A 15,028-nucleotide genomic window follows, 5' to 3' on the forward strand; every position below is an offset into this window, starting at 1 on the left:
CTCTTTTAATTAGTTCTCCGTGACGAAGTACTTTTGTCGAGTTTCATACAGCGACGTATTCTATTTTACAATCTATCAACTTGAATCTCAAATATTTCTACCATTCAAGTGTTAACTTGTTTTAACAATCATATTCAGTTATTCATATTACATGTACATGCGAATGCTACTATATCGCCTTTTTAAAATAATATATCCATGGATGGATGGATTCCAGTCAGATAAGGTAGATATGCCAGATTGATTCAAAGCGTCTGTCTCGGGGGGGGGGGGGGGGGTAGACTTAACAAAGGCTCGCGGAATATATACTTGACAATAATTTGTATGCAATCTGCGTCTAAAATCAAAAAAAAAAAGGTTATCGTTATTTTCTGAACGCCACTTTTTTCAATATCATGGTATTGCACCTGGCTGATTATGGTAAAAATGAATTTTGCACCTCTCGGGTTATCAATGAAAAAGTAAGTTACTGTCACCACGGAGCAAATGGAGAAGAACGACGTGATTTGGAAAAAATGGACAATCGTGTAAATTATATACAGGTAACCGGGTAGGTAGGTGGTCGTTTCGGGATCCGCCGTTTATGCATGTGCGTGCAAGTATCTTTCTTCAACGTATCATGGTCAAAATAATTCAATGAACATCCTTCAACGTTAGTGGAAATCCCATTGACAGGGACAAATTAGGCGCTATCTAGACTATCTGTAGGAACTCTAATGCTATCAATATTTGGATTGAAAATTCAGGATTAACTGCTAACTGCGATGGTTATTGTGCTTTGCCTTACCCACTACTTTTGGGGTGGTAAGTAAGGATCGGTTACCAACATGCGTTTACAAAAATCTGTTTCGTGCCAGAAGGAATCAATTTGGATTCGCAATCTTATCGCGCTAAAAATGAAGAAATTGCCCGAGCAAAATTTCAATCCTCTGATGTCCACTGAATGATGTCTGGTGTCCAACCCTAATAGCGTTGGTGATCTCATGCACGATTCAATGATAATATAAATAAGTCATTGTGATATATTGGTGTCGAAACTGCTTTTTTCGTACTTCCCACGAGATTCGGGTTTTTTCGCTGATGCAATGTCTTGAATAAAATTGATCGTTATTTGAATAGTTAGCGCGTTTGCCTTGAACTTAAAAGGATATACGATATGCGACCTCTAATCGGAGGTGTGAGGAACGAAACTCATCGTTAGACGACTGAATCGTGATCAGTGCTGTGTAACCGATTAATGTTGGCGGAAGCATTTTAACGAATATGAAAATAATATTATTTTTCTTTTTGCGTCGCGAAACTCAGGTGTATGGAATGTTTTCGCAATTTTCAGATGAATCAGGAAGAGAAAGATGCTGAATAAATAGTGTGAGGAGAAATCACGTCCGCTTATTATTGCGGAATGAAGCGATGAAGTCATAAAATACTTTCTTATTAAACATGAAACAATAAATCTGTGCGAATATGTATGTCAATCATTATATGAAAATGCGGTACGAAAATGAATTTGAAAAAATGGCTTTTATTGTAATATAAATTGTTTATTGTGCATTCCGAGTCGAGAAAAAACTTTCTAGGTACAGCGGAAAAAAGTTTCGGAAATGTATCAAAACAATTTGTTTGAGATATCTTATATTCTACCTTCCGAAAACATTTTGAACATTACGTTTCAGACAAAACATAAGAAAGCTCTCGATATATTTTACTCGATATTACAAATTTCTCGACACAAAATATTCTTTGAATGCTTTATCAGCAAAATTGAATATGCGACATCACAATAATATATTGAAATATCCAAAATGAAATATTCCAGAAATGTGCTGCAGTGTGAAGAAAGTATTCAAATCATCCTCGCAATATTTTGTATATTTTTCACGAAATGTATAGCAAAATATCTGATATCAAACATCCTGAAGAGTTTCGATTATTTTTGCTCACAATCGGTTTTTGTTTTTTCCTCCCATGAACTACGCTATACAATATCAATTATTATCATTGTGCTACTTACTATAAGTACCTATTTGATATAATTAGTGAAAGATAAATGAATATTTTTACCTGAAATTGAAAAATATTTTGAATGAAAATATAAATTATCAAAAAACTTTTCCGCCATCAAGACTACGTCCTGAAATTTACAAAATTTTGGCTTCAAATGCACTGTTCAACAAAATACGAAATAATCGATTAATCGTTTTATTTTTATCGATTTAATAGAGTCATGTTTGATTATTTTTAGCTTATTGTTAGTGGCCATCGCTACCCCGCCGGCCCCTGCACAGGTGATCTCAAAATGTTGAGGAAGCAACTCACTAGCGACGAGAACTAACCAGATACCTATTTACCGGATCATTTATAAGTTGTGCAAACGACGCTATTGCGACCCTAGTCTTGAGGGGTAACAGCACTGTAAAAACAAAAGAAAAGCACCTTTTTGAGAATTTGATTTTGGATGGTAAAGAAGATAATAAGATGATAATATTTGAGGAAGTTATTAGGTATATATTTAAGTACAATACAAAGAATTATTATCAACCAATATTAAAAAATGGCGACACTGGAGTCATTTTCGCGAAACATCATGAATTTCGCGGCACGCAATGTAACTGGTGCAAATTTGAATTAGAAAAAAAATCACTCAATTTAAATATTATTAGCTACAGAAATACCTAAGAAATTTTTACAAAATTGATTTTTGATTATTTGGAGAGTATTTGAATTTTGATGTTCAATTTTCGATCAAAGAAAGGGCACTTATTCGTTGGTAAATAATGTTTAAATTAACTTATCGAAAATCCCGTACGCATTTCGGTAGCTATTAATATGTAGATTAAGTGATTTTTTTTCCAAATTCAAATTTGCACCAATTACACAGCGTGCCGCATGTCTCGCGAGAATGGCTCCAGTGTCGCCATTTTTTAATATTTGCTGACACTATAATAATTAGTTGTATTACACTTAAATATATGCCTAATAAATTTCTCAAATATTATTAGCTTTTCTTCCATGAAAAAAAAAAGTAAGTGCTTTTTTTTAGGTTTTTACAGTGGTGTACCCCTTAAGTTCTGCGCTACTGACATTACGGTAGGTGCGAGACGAATTGCACAATCATCGAATATGATCTAGCGTTGATTATTGCAAATTCTTGCAAGTACGTGACGTCACGGAACAAGTGGCGCAGAGAGTCTGCGTTGAGGCAGTCCGGAAAAAGTTACAACACTCTTTGTTGTTACGCTATCGCTAATAGTCGGTTAGTCGTAGAAGAAAAATTTTGTAAGCTTTTGCGAGCGTTCAGTTGCGGCAAAGGCTTAAATTAGTGAGACGATCGGGAAGAATTTCGCAGCGTGGAGGTCGTCCGTTTGTTTTGGTTTCCGGGGATTTTTGGTTCTCGAGGACAAATTCCGACTCCGGGTTAGTTTTTTGACACGAATCGCGAGTCTCCTCTCGTATACAATTTAGGAAACCTTGCAAGCAGCGTCGTTGCGGGGTTTTCCGTGATATTTCGATTCTCGTTCCATTTATTTTTCGTTAGTTATAACAATTATGGTAGTTTTAGTTAGTTTACGCGATTAGCAACTAACATAACGTCATGCGTTAGAAGAGCGCCAATTCGCTAAGTTAGTTTATTTCTCTCTGATTGTATTGCTTTTCGATTACGTTAAATTTTAAGTTCTTTTCTTATTAGTTCGGTAAGCTAAGTCATTTGGTAGTGTTCGTGCTTACGCGCAGAATACCTTAGTGTTCTATTCTTTTGTTATTCATTTTGCAATCTCGATTGTAAACTGTCGATTTTGGAAAATTTGACTTATACCGCAAGGACGTCAAATTTATTTTCCCGTGTTTTCTCTGTCTTATTCTATGTTTCCATCAAATCGTCCCACCTCCTCTCCACAATACCGCGCTAGCGGGAGCTGTCGCTAAATAGCGGAGTAGCCAGTAGCGAGTTCAAAAGTTGCCGTAGCAATAACACCTTGCGCCCAATAAAATTATTCGCGACGTTAACAGCTGATCTGATGATCATTGTGGGTGTCAAATCATTGTATGCCATAGAGAGCAGCCATCTGTTTATCCGGGTTGGGCGATTGTAGGGAAAGCTAGATTACAACATATGTAATATAAATAATATAAATATATGCATAAATATAGGTATAAAGTTAGAAGAAATAACGCAGATAGAACCGTGTTACAGAAATCCACAATTGAAATCGTGCATCAATTTTATAAGTGCAATGTAATGTCATATTCGAAATACTTTCACCCGTTTTCAGGCGTATTGAGCTAAAATATTTACTGTGAAATCTTGCTTGTACGTTTTTTGAGGAGTATTGCAATTATGACGTTTAACTAGGAATAAGGCTAAAGTGAATTCTTCTCAATTTATGTTTATAAATGACTTCATAGTCATATCGTTTTGTGATTGCATGCGTAGCGAAATTGACTAATATTATCGAATGAATATGAATATGAGACGTAACTCGAATCAATATGTACATTAAACCTAACTCGTATAAACAATTCTATGAAATCTTCATTTATTGCTCATACGCTATATACGTATGAGTTAAAAAATGACAGATATATCTTGAGAAAATTATCAGAAGAGTAACAAATTTTTCAAGAGACATCGAAAAAAGTGTTCAGTATTTTATTTCTCGCTAACGAATGCTCGTTCTATGAAATTCCGAAACACGGCTCTGTTAGGATCGGCTAAAAAGTTTGTTAATTTATACTTGCTAAGAACAGCTTTTCCTTTTGTGCAAATTGCCCTTGTAGCTGCCTTTCTGCGAGACCAAACTTGGTCCTGACACTGATTGTGAATCAGACGATGTGAGTGAGTACGTAATCGGTAACCAACCGCCCCACAAAGAGCAGAATACAAAGCAGCTTATAAAGTATTCTGTGCTAAAAGGACGGTCTCCAGTACGCCGCAAATCATTCAGCTGGTGACTGGTCGATCGTACCGTCAAATTTCTCCTTTTTCATCACATTTTTAACGTCTCTGACACTCAATCGCTACTCAAGCTATAACAATAAGTTCGCGAGGATACCCGAAGATTGTTGCAACAAAGCCAAAGTAATTGGCTCGAAACCATTCATCTCGAAACAATTAGTGAGTGACAAAATTTATCAGTGATTAATCAATTGTTCAATATTACAAAAAATAACAGTGGGGAGGTACGATCGGTTTTAGAAGTCGGTATTGATATAGCGGAAATTTAACGCTATTTGATCATTTTTATGAATCTATATAATATTTGAGTCGACAAATTGATATCGATGCCATGTAAATGAGGGTAGCAATCTGTTATTGTTGTTGTTATTATTATACTTTTTGTGAACCATATTTTGAAACCGTCGAACAAAGTACCGGTTATAATTTTTTTCAAATCATTTTTTTTTTTTTTTACAGTTGGGAAAAAGATGATTCGTGAACCATCGATACCAGAATGGTCGAAAAACAGAGGGATACTAGTCACTGGGGCGACTGGTTTTCTGGGAAAAGTTTTAGTTGCAAAATTGCTAATGTCTTGTCCACAAGGTGGAAATATTTATCTATTGGTGAGAGAAAAAAGAGGCCAGATTCCAAAAGCAAGACTCCATACACTGATACAGGTAAAATAATTTTTTTTTCACCTGTCTTCTGAACTCTAATAGTAATGTAGGTAAAAAATTCATCTTCGGCTCACTCGATAAAATTCTAGGTTTCAGTATTTTTGTAACAATGTTTTTGACTTTTTCAAGTGGTGATACAAACAGTGATTGAATATATGCGGTACTTGAAAATCATAAAACATGAAAGGAATGTGCGGGTAGTTTTGACGAGATAAATGGTTTGATGTAGTCATTGATTTATAACAGTTTTCTCTACTGAGATTTGGTCTTAATCTGAATCCAAATTACACCAGCTGCAACGTATAGCTTTTTGGATTCGATTTGTAGATGACTTGAAAAAAAAGTGATAAACTCACAATTTACGTACAACAATCTGCCTCAAAAGTTCAACCTCGGCTTCGGTATTGCTCAGCAATAACTATTTTCGTATCAAAGGCGTGATGTGTTATACCCGTAATGCGAACAATATTTTTCGTTCTAAGTAGGCATAAAACGCTATCTTATGATCTGGGCGAGGGCGTGAAATCTCGTTTTCGGTCTTACATGACGAAAATATTACTTTTGAGCCTGCTCGATGCAGAAAAAAAGACCATGATGCAGCAGATCATATCACACATACTGATTTTCTGATAAACGCAAATTTTCAGGGTACGAATTGACGAGCGTAGACCACTAATTTCGGGGTACTTTAGTCGTGGGGGTACGGGGTGTCAATTACGTGTAAGATGAATAATGTACACAGGTATTATACACTCGGGATTCATCCTCGAATTAGGTCAGATGAATAATATTTACTTAATTTTGGCAAAGAGACAAGGATGACCGTTAATATTTATATCGTATGGGTATGAAGCCTTGAAAATCGAATGTGCAAGTCGTTGCGCTGACGATGTGCCAACGAGTATAAACACGCTACGAAAATCATAATTATTTTCCAGTGACAGTCACATTTTTTTTTCTCTCATTTTACCGTTTCGTTAGAAATTCGGTGCCGTATCCGCACTACGGGACGAGTTCGACTACAAACAAATAGGATGTGTTTACGTTTCCATTCATTGCACAATGTTTAAGAATTGCGCTTGTGTACACTTCAAAATTGAGTTGCGTACGAGTGTCAGTTACGTTTTCTTTTCAAGGTATCGCCAAAAAGCCGAAGTACGTTGGGTTAAGGACACAGGACACTCGACTAAGACCTGCACTGCAAACACTTGGTCATGCATTATAAGGTTGTTTCAATCGCTCAAGTGTAGTGCATGGCTGTAATACGGTGATTGCCACCCACGAATCATGATTACGATTGATAGTCGTTCATCATATTGATTAAAGTTATTTTCAATTCGAATCACAGGCTATCATCATAATCATGAGGACTTTTATACAGACTTTCACGAAGGGGTTGCGACTATAATTCCTTCAGGAGATCGTCTCACCGACGCTTCCAGAATTGTTTCACTTCCCTACTTATGTACCTACTTATTACTTACGCCTCGGCCTTTACTGTTGCAAATGTGAAAGTTTCAGCGTCTCAAGCGATACTTAAAGCGAGCAAGATATACGGTCTATAAGGTGCCAAGAAAAAAAAACATGGGAATAGATGCTACGCACCAATAGTCAGTTGTTATCTTTGAACTATGGTTGAGCAATGGCTCATGGTAGTGAATGTCTTCACGTATTACGGCCACTGAAATGGGCAAAGCTACATACTTGTATAATTACATAATATGAGCACCTTTCTTTACATTCAGTACATGTAAACGACATTTTTTTATTTTCAATTTTTACCTCGCGTGGGTAAATTATACCCGGCGGCACATTGTCTTCGTCTCGGCCAACGTGAATAATTATTATTGATTTCTATGAAGCATGTTCCGTTTTAATAACGTATAACATAGGGCGACGAGAGAAAGTATGGAATGAATCTTATGATCGGTGTCATCATACCGCCCGTAGCTTTGGGATGCGCATGCTGCTAATGCTAACCGGTTAATAAATCATTGGCATTAGACACGAGCGTGTACTTATACGGACTTGTTTCTTTTTCTTTTTTTTTTAGGTAACATACGAATAGAAACGATCGTGATTTACGAGTTCATTCTTATTTTTCAGCAAGAACCTTACAGAGTTGTTCGCGAAAATCATCCTGAACGCCTGAAGCGACTTGTTGTCATTTCTGGGGATACAACCGTCGAGGGTCTCGCCCTTTCCCCCGAGGACAAGGATCGTCTGATGAAGGATGTTTCCGTTGTTTTTCACATGGCTGCCAACGTGAGATTCGATCTTTCCCTACGGGCTGCTATCAACATGAACACCAAAGGGACCGCGAATCTCATCAAAGTTGCAAAGCAGGTACACATCGAAAAAGTTCAGAGGCATTTTTATGCCGTACCTACCGTTTGATTATAACTTCTTGACCCCGAATCGGATCATCAGAGTTGAAATATCGAATTGTTCGTAACGAAGTGTACTTCTTAAAATAAAATTCACGAAAACTTTACAGCAAGTTCAGAACTGCGAAATCGTGCCTCAAAATTTAAAAACCAATTTCTCGAAAGGTATGACCTTCTTGAATGTTTTTTTCAGTTTACCATTATTCTCAGCATGCAAAAGAACAGTTTACGCGAATGCCGATGATTGCCATATTTTTGGAATATTCCTCGTGAATTTTTATGTTATGATATTGCATTTATCGAATATCTCTCGCAACAAAAGAGAAAACACGAACTGCACCGTCGTCTTGCGAAACAACTCAATGCAGTTTTATTTTTGACATCCAATCGACAATAGATTTCTTGCCGTTTCATATTATTCTTTTGAAACGAATTGCAGAGAAATTTCATAAAATGCGGTACGGTTCGTGTTATAGCTTTATGCACGTATGCAGGTTTTTTCGAATTCGAGAGACTACGAATTTTAACATTGTAATATTACTTTCGAAATAAAATTAAACTAGGATTCTGAATGTTCATTGTTGATGAGTTTCCTATTGAAGTTCCGATTTGCTTGTATCATTCTAACACAGTGTAAACACGATTTGAGAATCCTGTTGCTGCGGATATTCGATAAATGAAATATCAATAATTTAAAAATTCATAATATTAAAAGAAAAGATAGCTAGCATCGGACCCTGCTTGAACTGTTCGTTTTTATGCTATAAGAATTGAATTTTTTTTTAATATTATGACTTCCCGCAGTAATCACTATACTTTTCTAAAAACGTGGTTTCAATTTTGTATAGTTTTGAAATTATTGTTAATTTTTTTTGTGTTACTTTTCGAAAAGTTCATAACAATTTCTACAATTAGATGATCCAATTAATTAGGTATTCAGAAATTATAATCAATTGAGAATATTCTTCACAACGGATGTCGTCAAAATCCATGATTTTATATCTCAAAAACTGCATGAGACAAAAACCTAAAAAATACCGAGAGTGTCTTCATTGTCTTAAATAATGAAGTTAAAAAAAAAAATATATAAAAAGACAGCCAAAAAATCGAATCGGGTGAGGGTTGGACGACGGTGGAGTTTTTATGGACTTCGATTTCCATTATTTATTCCATTCAAGTGTGTATCATGATTAGAATTCCAGAAGTTGCCACATGTACCCAGGTTTTTACCTGTTCAATTTTTGGTTGACTATTGTGGGTTTAATGCTGATCGCGAGTATCGGAGATGTAATGTCAAATATTCGCAGACGTAATTCATGAAATTGGCAATTATAACTTGTTTCGAGGCAAAACCCGCAGAACTATTATCAAATGATGAGGTATTGCCTCGCGGAAAACTGGCCTACATCTTTGTGAATCGAATGTAATCTTGTCATTCACTTCAGTTTAGCTGCCGACCATGTGGTTTTAACCCATTGAAATTTAAGAACACGCCATTAATGCTGCATATCATTCGTTTTTGTGGATGCGTATCAAGCGTCCCCTAATTATAGGCAATTCAGGGTACCAGTTCACTCTAATTGTAAGCAGCTCCGAGCATGGTGTAAGGAAATAAGGTGGTTCTTCCCGTTCTTGCGCATCACTGCCGCTTCGGCCAACGAGAACGTTCCCCCACATGACGTCATTTTGAGCACTATTTTTAAAAGCTATAAAACACAGCCATTCATTCTTACATCCAGCGAATCTTATTTTATAGGGGAATAACATTCAAATGTTAAATAATTAGTTACAGAAGTTATATTGTACTTTTTACGTTAGAAACGAAATTTTTGTCGTTACGTCATGTGGGGATCACGTGACTTTGCTAATGCGCATCTCCGTCTAGAGCTAACCTTGTGGCCTCGTACCATATAGTACCGAGTTTTGCAGCAGCAAATATGTGCTACAAATGAAGAACGGAATTGCTCAGAGTGGACCTTATAGTCCCCATCTACGAAAACGCACGATATTCGTTTGAAACTAATTGTGGCCAATCATTTAATCCTACGCATCAAATTCCTATGGTCCTTTCTATAACTGCCTTCTTTTCAGCTGCCAAACTTGATATCCCTGATTCACGTGTCAACGGCTTACTGCCATTGCGGGCAAACTCGTCTCGAGGAAAGGGCTTACGCCCCAAACATGTCACCGGAATTTGCAATCGCTGCTGTTGACTCCATGAGCGACGACCTGTTGAAGCCTGTGGAGTGCAAATTGCTAGCTCATCAACCCAACACCTACGCTCTGAGCAAATGTCTCAGCGAAGACCTGATGGTCAGGTCTGGACTTCCGGTAGGCATCGCGAGACCTTCCATTGGTAAGCCGTTCGCATTCCATAGTTGCGAATTGATCTCTCTTCGATATTTGTACGATCGCGGATGCAAATTATTGACTTTTCCTGCACAGTGATCGCGTCTTGGAAAGAACCAGCGCCAGGATGGGTGGATAACTTGAACGGACCAACCGGTTTGATAGTAGCCGCGGGAAAAGGTGTGATCCGGTCGATGCACTGCAAGAGTGAATATCTTGCGGACCTAATGCCTTGCGATATCGTGGCGAACGCCGTGATCGCCCTTGCCTGGAAGGTGGGTTTGGAAAGTTCCTGTAAACCGATTTTCGTCAACGTTACGGAGAGCGGACGAAATCCAATCACCTGGGCTGATGCCCTGAATGCCGGCAGAAGGCATGCTCTGTCAAATCCATTTTCAGGTTTGTAATACGTGCATGAATATCGTGCACAGTCTGCAGATCATCGATCGGTGCGCGAACGATTTAAATATCTAAATTCCGACCTTACCGACTCATGATAATCCGTGATCGAGTCATTGAATCGCAAATTTTCTACAAATCACCGCCGCTAACATTATACGTTTACTCCATTAGTCGGCATTGGCAATTATACAAATACCTACCAGAGTACGTGGGTATAATACGCATGCTTGCTCTGTTTTTAACTATTCATGATTTTCTGTTTAACTCGTTCCATTCGTTCATGCCGATTATTCGAAGAATTTAAATGAACAACACCACGATGATTCAGAAAACTATTTTTCAATACTTTACGCATGAGTTTCTTTCTTAAAATTACACTGTTTCGGTGAAAGTTATAATGAGAAACTGTACGATATTACAATGCATAATGAAATTCGGTGTGAACTTGCGTAAGTGTGTATCAACATACCGAGTGAATGGTTAACTATTTCCCTTCATTTTCGTAAAGACGCTCATCATGGTAAGATTTGAACTTATTTTAATTACATCACCAATGCATAATTCAATGGGCAATTGTTTGCAAATTATTTGGTTCGGTTGATTGTGCGATCACTGCACAATCCTTATTCTAATAATTTTTATTCTTCAACTTTCAGGCCCACTCTGGTATCCAGGCGGTAGATTTACTTCCTCAGCAGTTCTGCATTGGTTTGCTGTGATATGCCTTCACCTTCTACCTGCCTACCTGTTGGATCCTTTGATATACTTGAGCGGGAACAAACCTTTTTTGGTCAAGCTTCAAGGGAGAGTTTCTACCGGGTTGAGCTTGCTGCAATATTACACGACCAAGGAATGGGTCTTTTTGTGAGTAGAAATCTTCCTTTTACAATACGGCTTGATTTAGTTTTTTATATACAAAATTCAGTCACTAAATTTTTTGCCTTTTTCGAAAAGTTTCATTTTCTCACAGCTTATATATATTAATCAATGGTTAGAAATATTATAGTCTACAAATGGAATCCGATAAATCCCCTCGAAGTACTAGGAAATAAATTATTGATTATATAACATATAATTGCAGCAAAGAAAACAAAAGTTAGATAAAAAAAAACTTGGGCATTACATCTTCAAACAACTTTAACGTCACAAAAAGTATTTTTATATATTTGCATACCCGTTATAGTCTCGGGAAATTTCGTGATCATTGTTCGTTCCAAGGTAAGAGGTCATAGTCTGACATACGTGACTACATTACACTTTTATCGCTATCGCCGTCCGGTTTAGAGACGTCGTTTTGTAATGGGACAATTGCAGGAAATAAAAGATCGCCCTGAACTCGTCTGAACATATTCAACTGATTGGCGTCCAATTACACAATGTATTTCAATTCAATTCTGTTAATTCCAACATTTCCTGATTTTATTTTACCTTGTATAACATCGCGATGAAATAGTAGAATTTGAATAACTGAGAATCCTGTTATCCTTGACAAAGCGAGCGGGAAGTACAAGGTATCGATAAGCATCATATAAATACGGGCTGGTGGTTCGGAGGATATAATATATAATAATGTAGGTATAATTTCGCTAGTCTTATTTTATGACTTTATACCGTAAATTCTCAGACTATTAGAATCATGTGTGAAATTCGAGACACGAAGTTTTATGGTAATCCTGACCACGTCTACAAATCACTGGATTCCTTATGTACGTGAATTTCAGAGAAACAATTGAATTGCTGGCGAAAAAAATTTGCTGATTTTTGGATCTTTATTGTAGGAATGACACGTTAAGAGATCTGCAGGATCAGTTATCCTCCGAGGACAGAGCAATATTCTTCATGGACACGAAGGACATATGCTGGGACGATTATCTCTACGAATACATTCTGGGCATCAGGAAATACTGCCTAAAAGACGACCCGTCGACTTTACCTCGAGCAAGAAGGGTTTTTCAGTATTTATACATCGCCGATAGAATATTGCGAATTGTTTTTGTAGGATTCATCGCATGGTTCTTGTACTCATGGTTCGCGCCGGCAAGGGCGGGCACAGCGTCGATAATCGAGATGCAAGATTCATAGTTATATTTTTCCTTGTATCTTTCACGTCATGTCGTGCCCTGCGGGTATTTGCCGTCCGCTGTTTATAGTTTGCTAAATCACATAATTATACACATACTGCCAACACATGGACGTATTCAAATTTCACATCCAATTAGACCGCGTGCTCCAATCAGCGGAAGAAAAGGAGAAGAAACTTGTAATAGAAATATCGTGAAACGGTCTGATTGACACCGTATTGTAAATATAAAATTTTTTAAAATAATTTTCAACTACATACTTTGTATATTTTTCCTATACCTCGAGCTTTTATCACTTACGCACTTTTCCAATTCCTTGCTGTACTTCTTAGTCTGGAAATGAACCAATTACAATCAGATCGAACGAGTATAACCAGCACAGCGTCTTCGCCCTATTCTGCCACTCAAATTTAAAGCTGGACTTAACCACCTTCTGAATTTTCACTTGTAACAATTGATTTAAGTGGCTTTACGTAATTTAGTTACGCTCCTGGATAAACTTTGTACGATTTCAATACGAACCCTTCGGTTCTTTAGGACAAATATTATTGTTATTTATTTTTGCAATCTATAGAAATCGGTATTCATCTATATTGCTATCTATTTTTCAATTCCCACTTTCTTTTAGAGAACTAGGTGTCATTATGGCTAACCTTGATGGGGTCTTCTTTGGGTGATTTTCGTCAATCTCTTTTAAACTGAACGATGATTAAATTGTGGTATTCGACCGGTCCGGTTGTTTTCAAGTTATTTGAATAATGGTTGATAAATTCGAAACGTACCGGAGTGGGAAGTTTTTAGGCTACATGGTCCATTAAGATCAGCTAGACGAACCTCTGATTGTTTTTCATATCTGCGTAAGAGTTAATTTTCCTGTCGCGCCGGTTACACGCTCTACGGTGACATCAATCGACGTGTCTTGTACTAATAATGGTAAAAACAATATTTTACAATGTTTGTTTATCAGAATTTGCGCTTTCAGGAATCGACGCGACAGCGGTTCTACTGGACATTCTGATTTCCCACTTGTGCTGGGTCTCAGCCTTCGAATAGCATAAATAATCGTGAATAATAACAGACGCGATTAAAATCACTGAAATTAAAGGCTATATAAGAAGTCATCAAAACAGCATTCAGAAGTACAATCAAGTGTAAGATTTTACTTAAACTTAAGCTATGCAAAGATGTCTATAAAAGACAAAAGGAAAGAAATAGAAGATGAAACGTGTCAGGTTCGCATCTTGACTAATTCAGTCTTAATTATGCGTCGTATATCCAAGATACGTATGTACATTATATCTTATGCTCCACACATCGTGAATACGCTGCATCACTGATCTCTAGATTAACATAGATATATAATATGGCGGGATGTATGGCATTCACCTTACGTTCTATTCCTACCGGGCTGATGTGATCGCCGGGAAATATCAAACGGTCCAACGATCTATTGTAGGTATTATATTAACGGGAAGCCGTAAAACACCTTCGATGAAACGATATTGTCGCGAGAAACATGCCGAGATAATAGCATCATTGCAGGTGACCAACAGAATGATTTTTACTGCAAGACTCGTAAATCGAGCAAAGTTGAAGTCCGGTAGAGATTCGAGGTATCCTAATTCTTAGAAAGTTCTGTTACGTAAGTCAGGGATTATCATGGTATAGTTTAAGGGGAATCAACATGGTCGTATTGTCGATTGAAGAAACTTTAAAGCGAGTCAAGGCAAGGCAAATAGAGGAGGGGACGGTTTTTGAAAATTAATTACAGCTGTTCGGAAATTTTGTTGGAAGTATGACCGCAGCTTCTGGAAAGCTGATTCGTCGGCATCGTGACGTGTCGAAATCATTCACTCTCCAATTGACTCGCGTTCGCTACTCGCGCGGTCGTCGCGCACGAAAGTAAAATTGCATCATTGAATGAATAGAGGTCGGGCAGCTTCGCATACGCCGGCTTAGCTTGCCCGTCGATCTTGGAAAGTACTGCCAACCTTAGCGGTCACATTTTACGCAAAATGCCCACATCGCAGTATTTATTGTTAGACCTGCGAAGAAACAGCGCTGATCACTACGCGAATGTTTTGTTTTCTTAGATTAACCACGTGCCTTGTATTTCCTTAATACCGGGGGGTACGATATATCGGTGTGCGCGATGAAAAAATGATGCTTGCCTGTTCCAAATATTTGATGCAA

The 15,028-nt window shown here is 37.4% G+C and overlaps 1 protein-coding gene across 1 annotated transcript; it reads left to right on the forward strand.

Annotated features, from left to right (window-relative positions):
• Nucleotides 1–92: 92 nt before the first annotated feature.
• LOC107226042 (putative fatty acyl-CoA reductase CG5065) lies at nt 93–13,098 on the forward strand. The gene is made up of 7 exons (XM_015666714.2): nt 93–5,113; nt 5,414–5,616; nt 7,723–7,962; nt 10,095–10,359; nt 10,449–10,751; nt 11,411–11,618; nt 12,533–13,098. The coding sequence occupies exons 2-7, from the start codon at nt 5,425–5,427 to the stop codon at nt 12,834–12,836; spliced, it is 1,512 nt and encodes a 503-aa protein (XP_015522200.1). The 5' UTR covers nt 93–5,113; nt 5,414–5,424; the 3' UTR covers nt 12,837–13,098.
• Nucleotides 13,099–15,028: the final 1,930 nt, after the last annotated feature.

This window comes from Neodiprion lecontei, chromosome 4, assembly GCF_021901455.1.
Source record: "Neodiprion lecontei isolate iyNeoLeco1 chromosome 4, iyNeoLeco1.1, whole genome shotgun sequence".
NCBI classification, from domain to species: domain Eukaryota; kingdom Metazoa; phylum Arthropoda; class Insecta; order Hymenoptera; family Diprionidae; genus Neodiprion; species Neodiprion lecontei.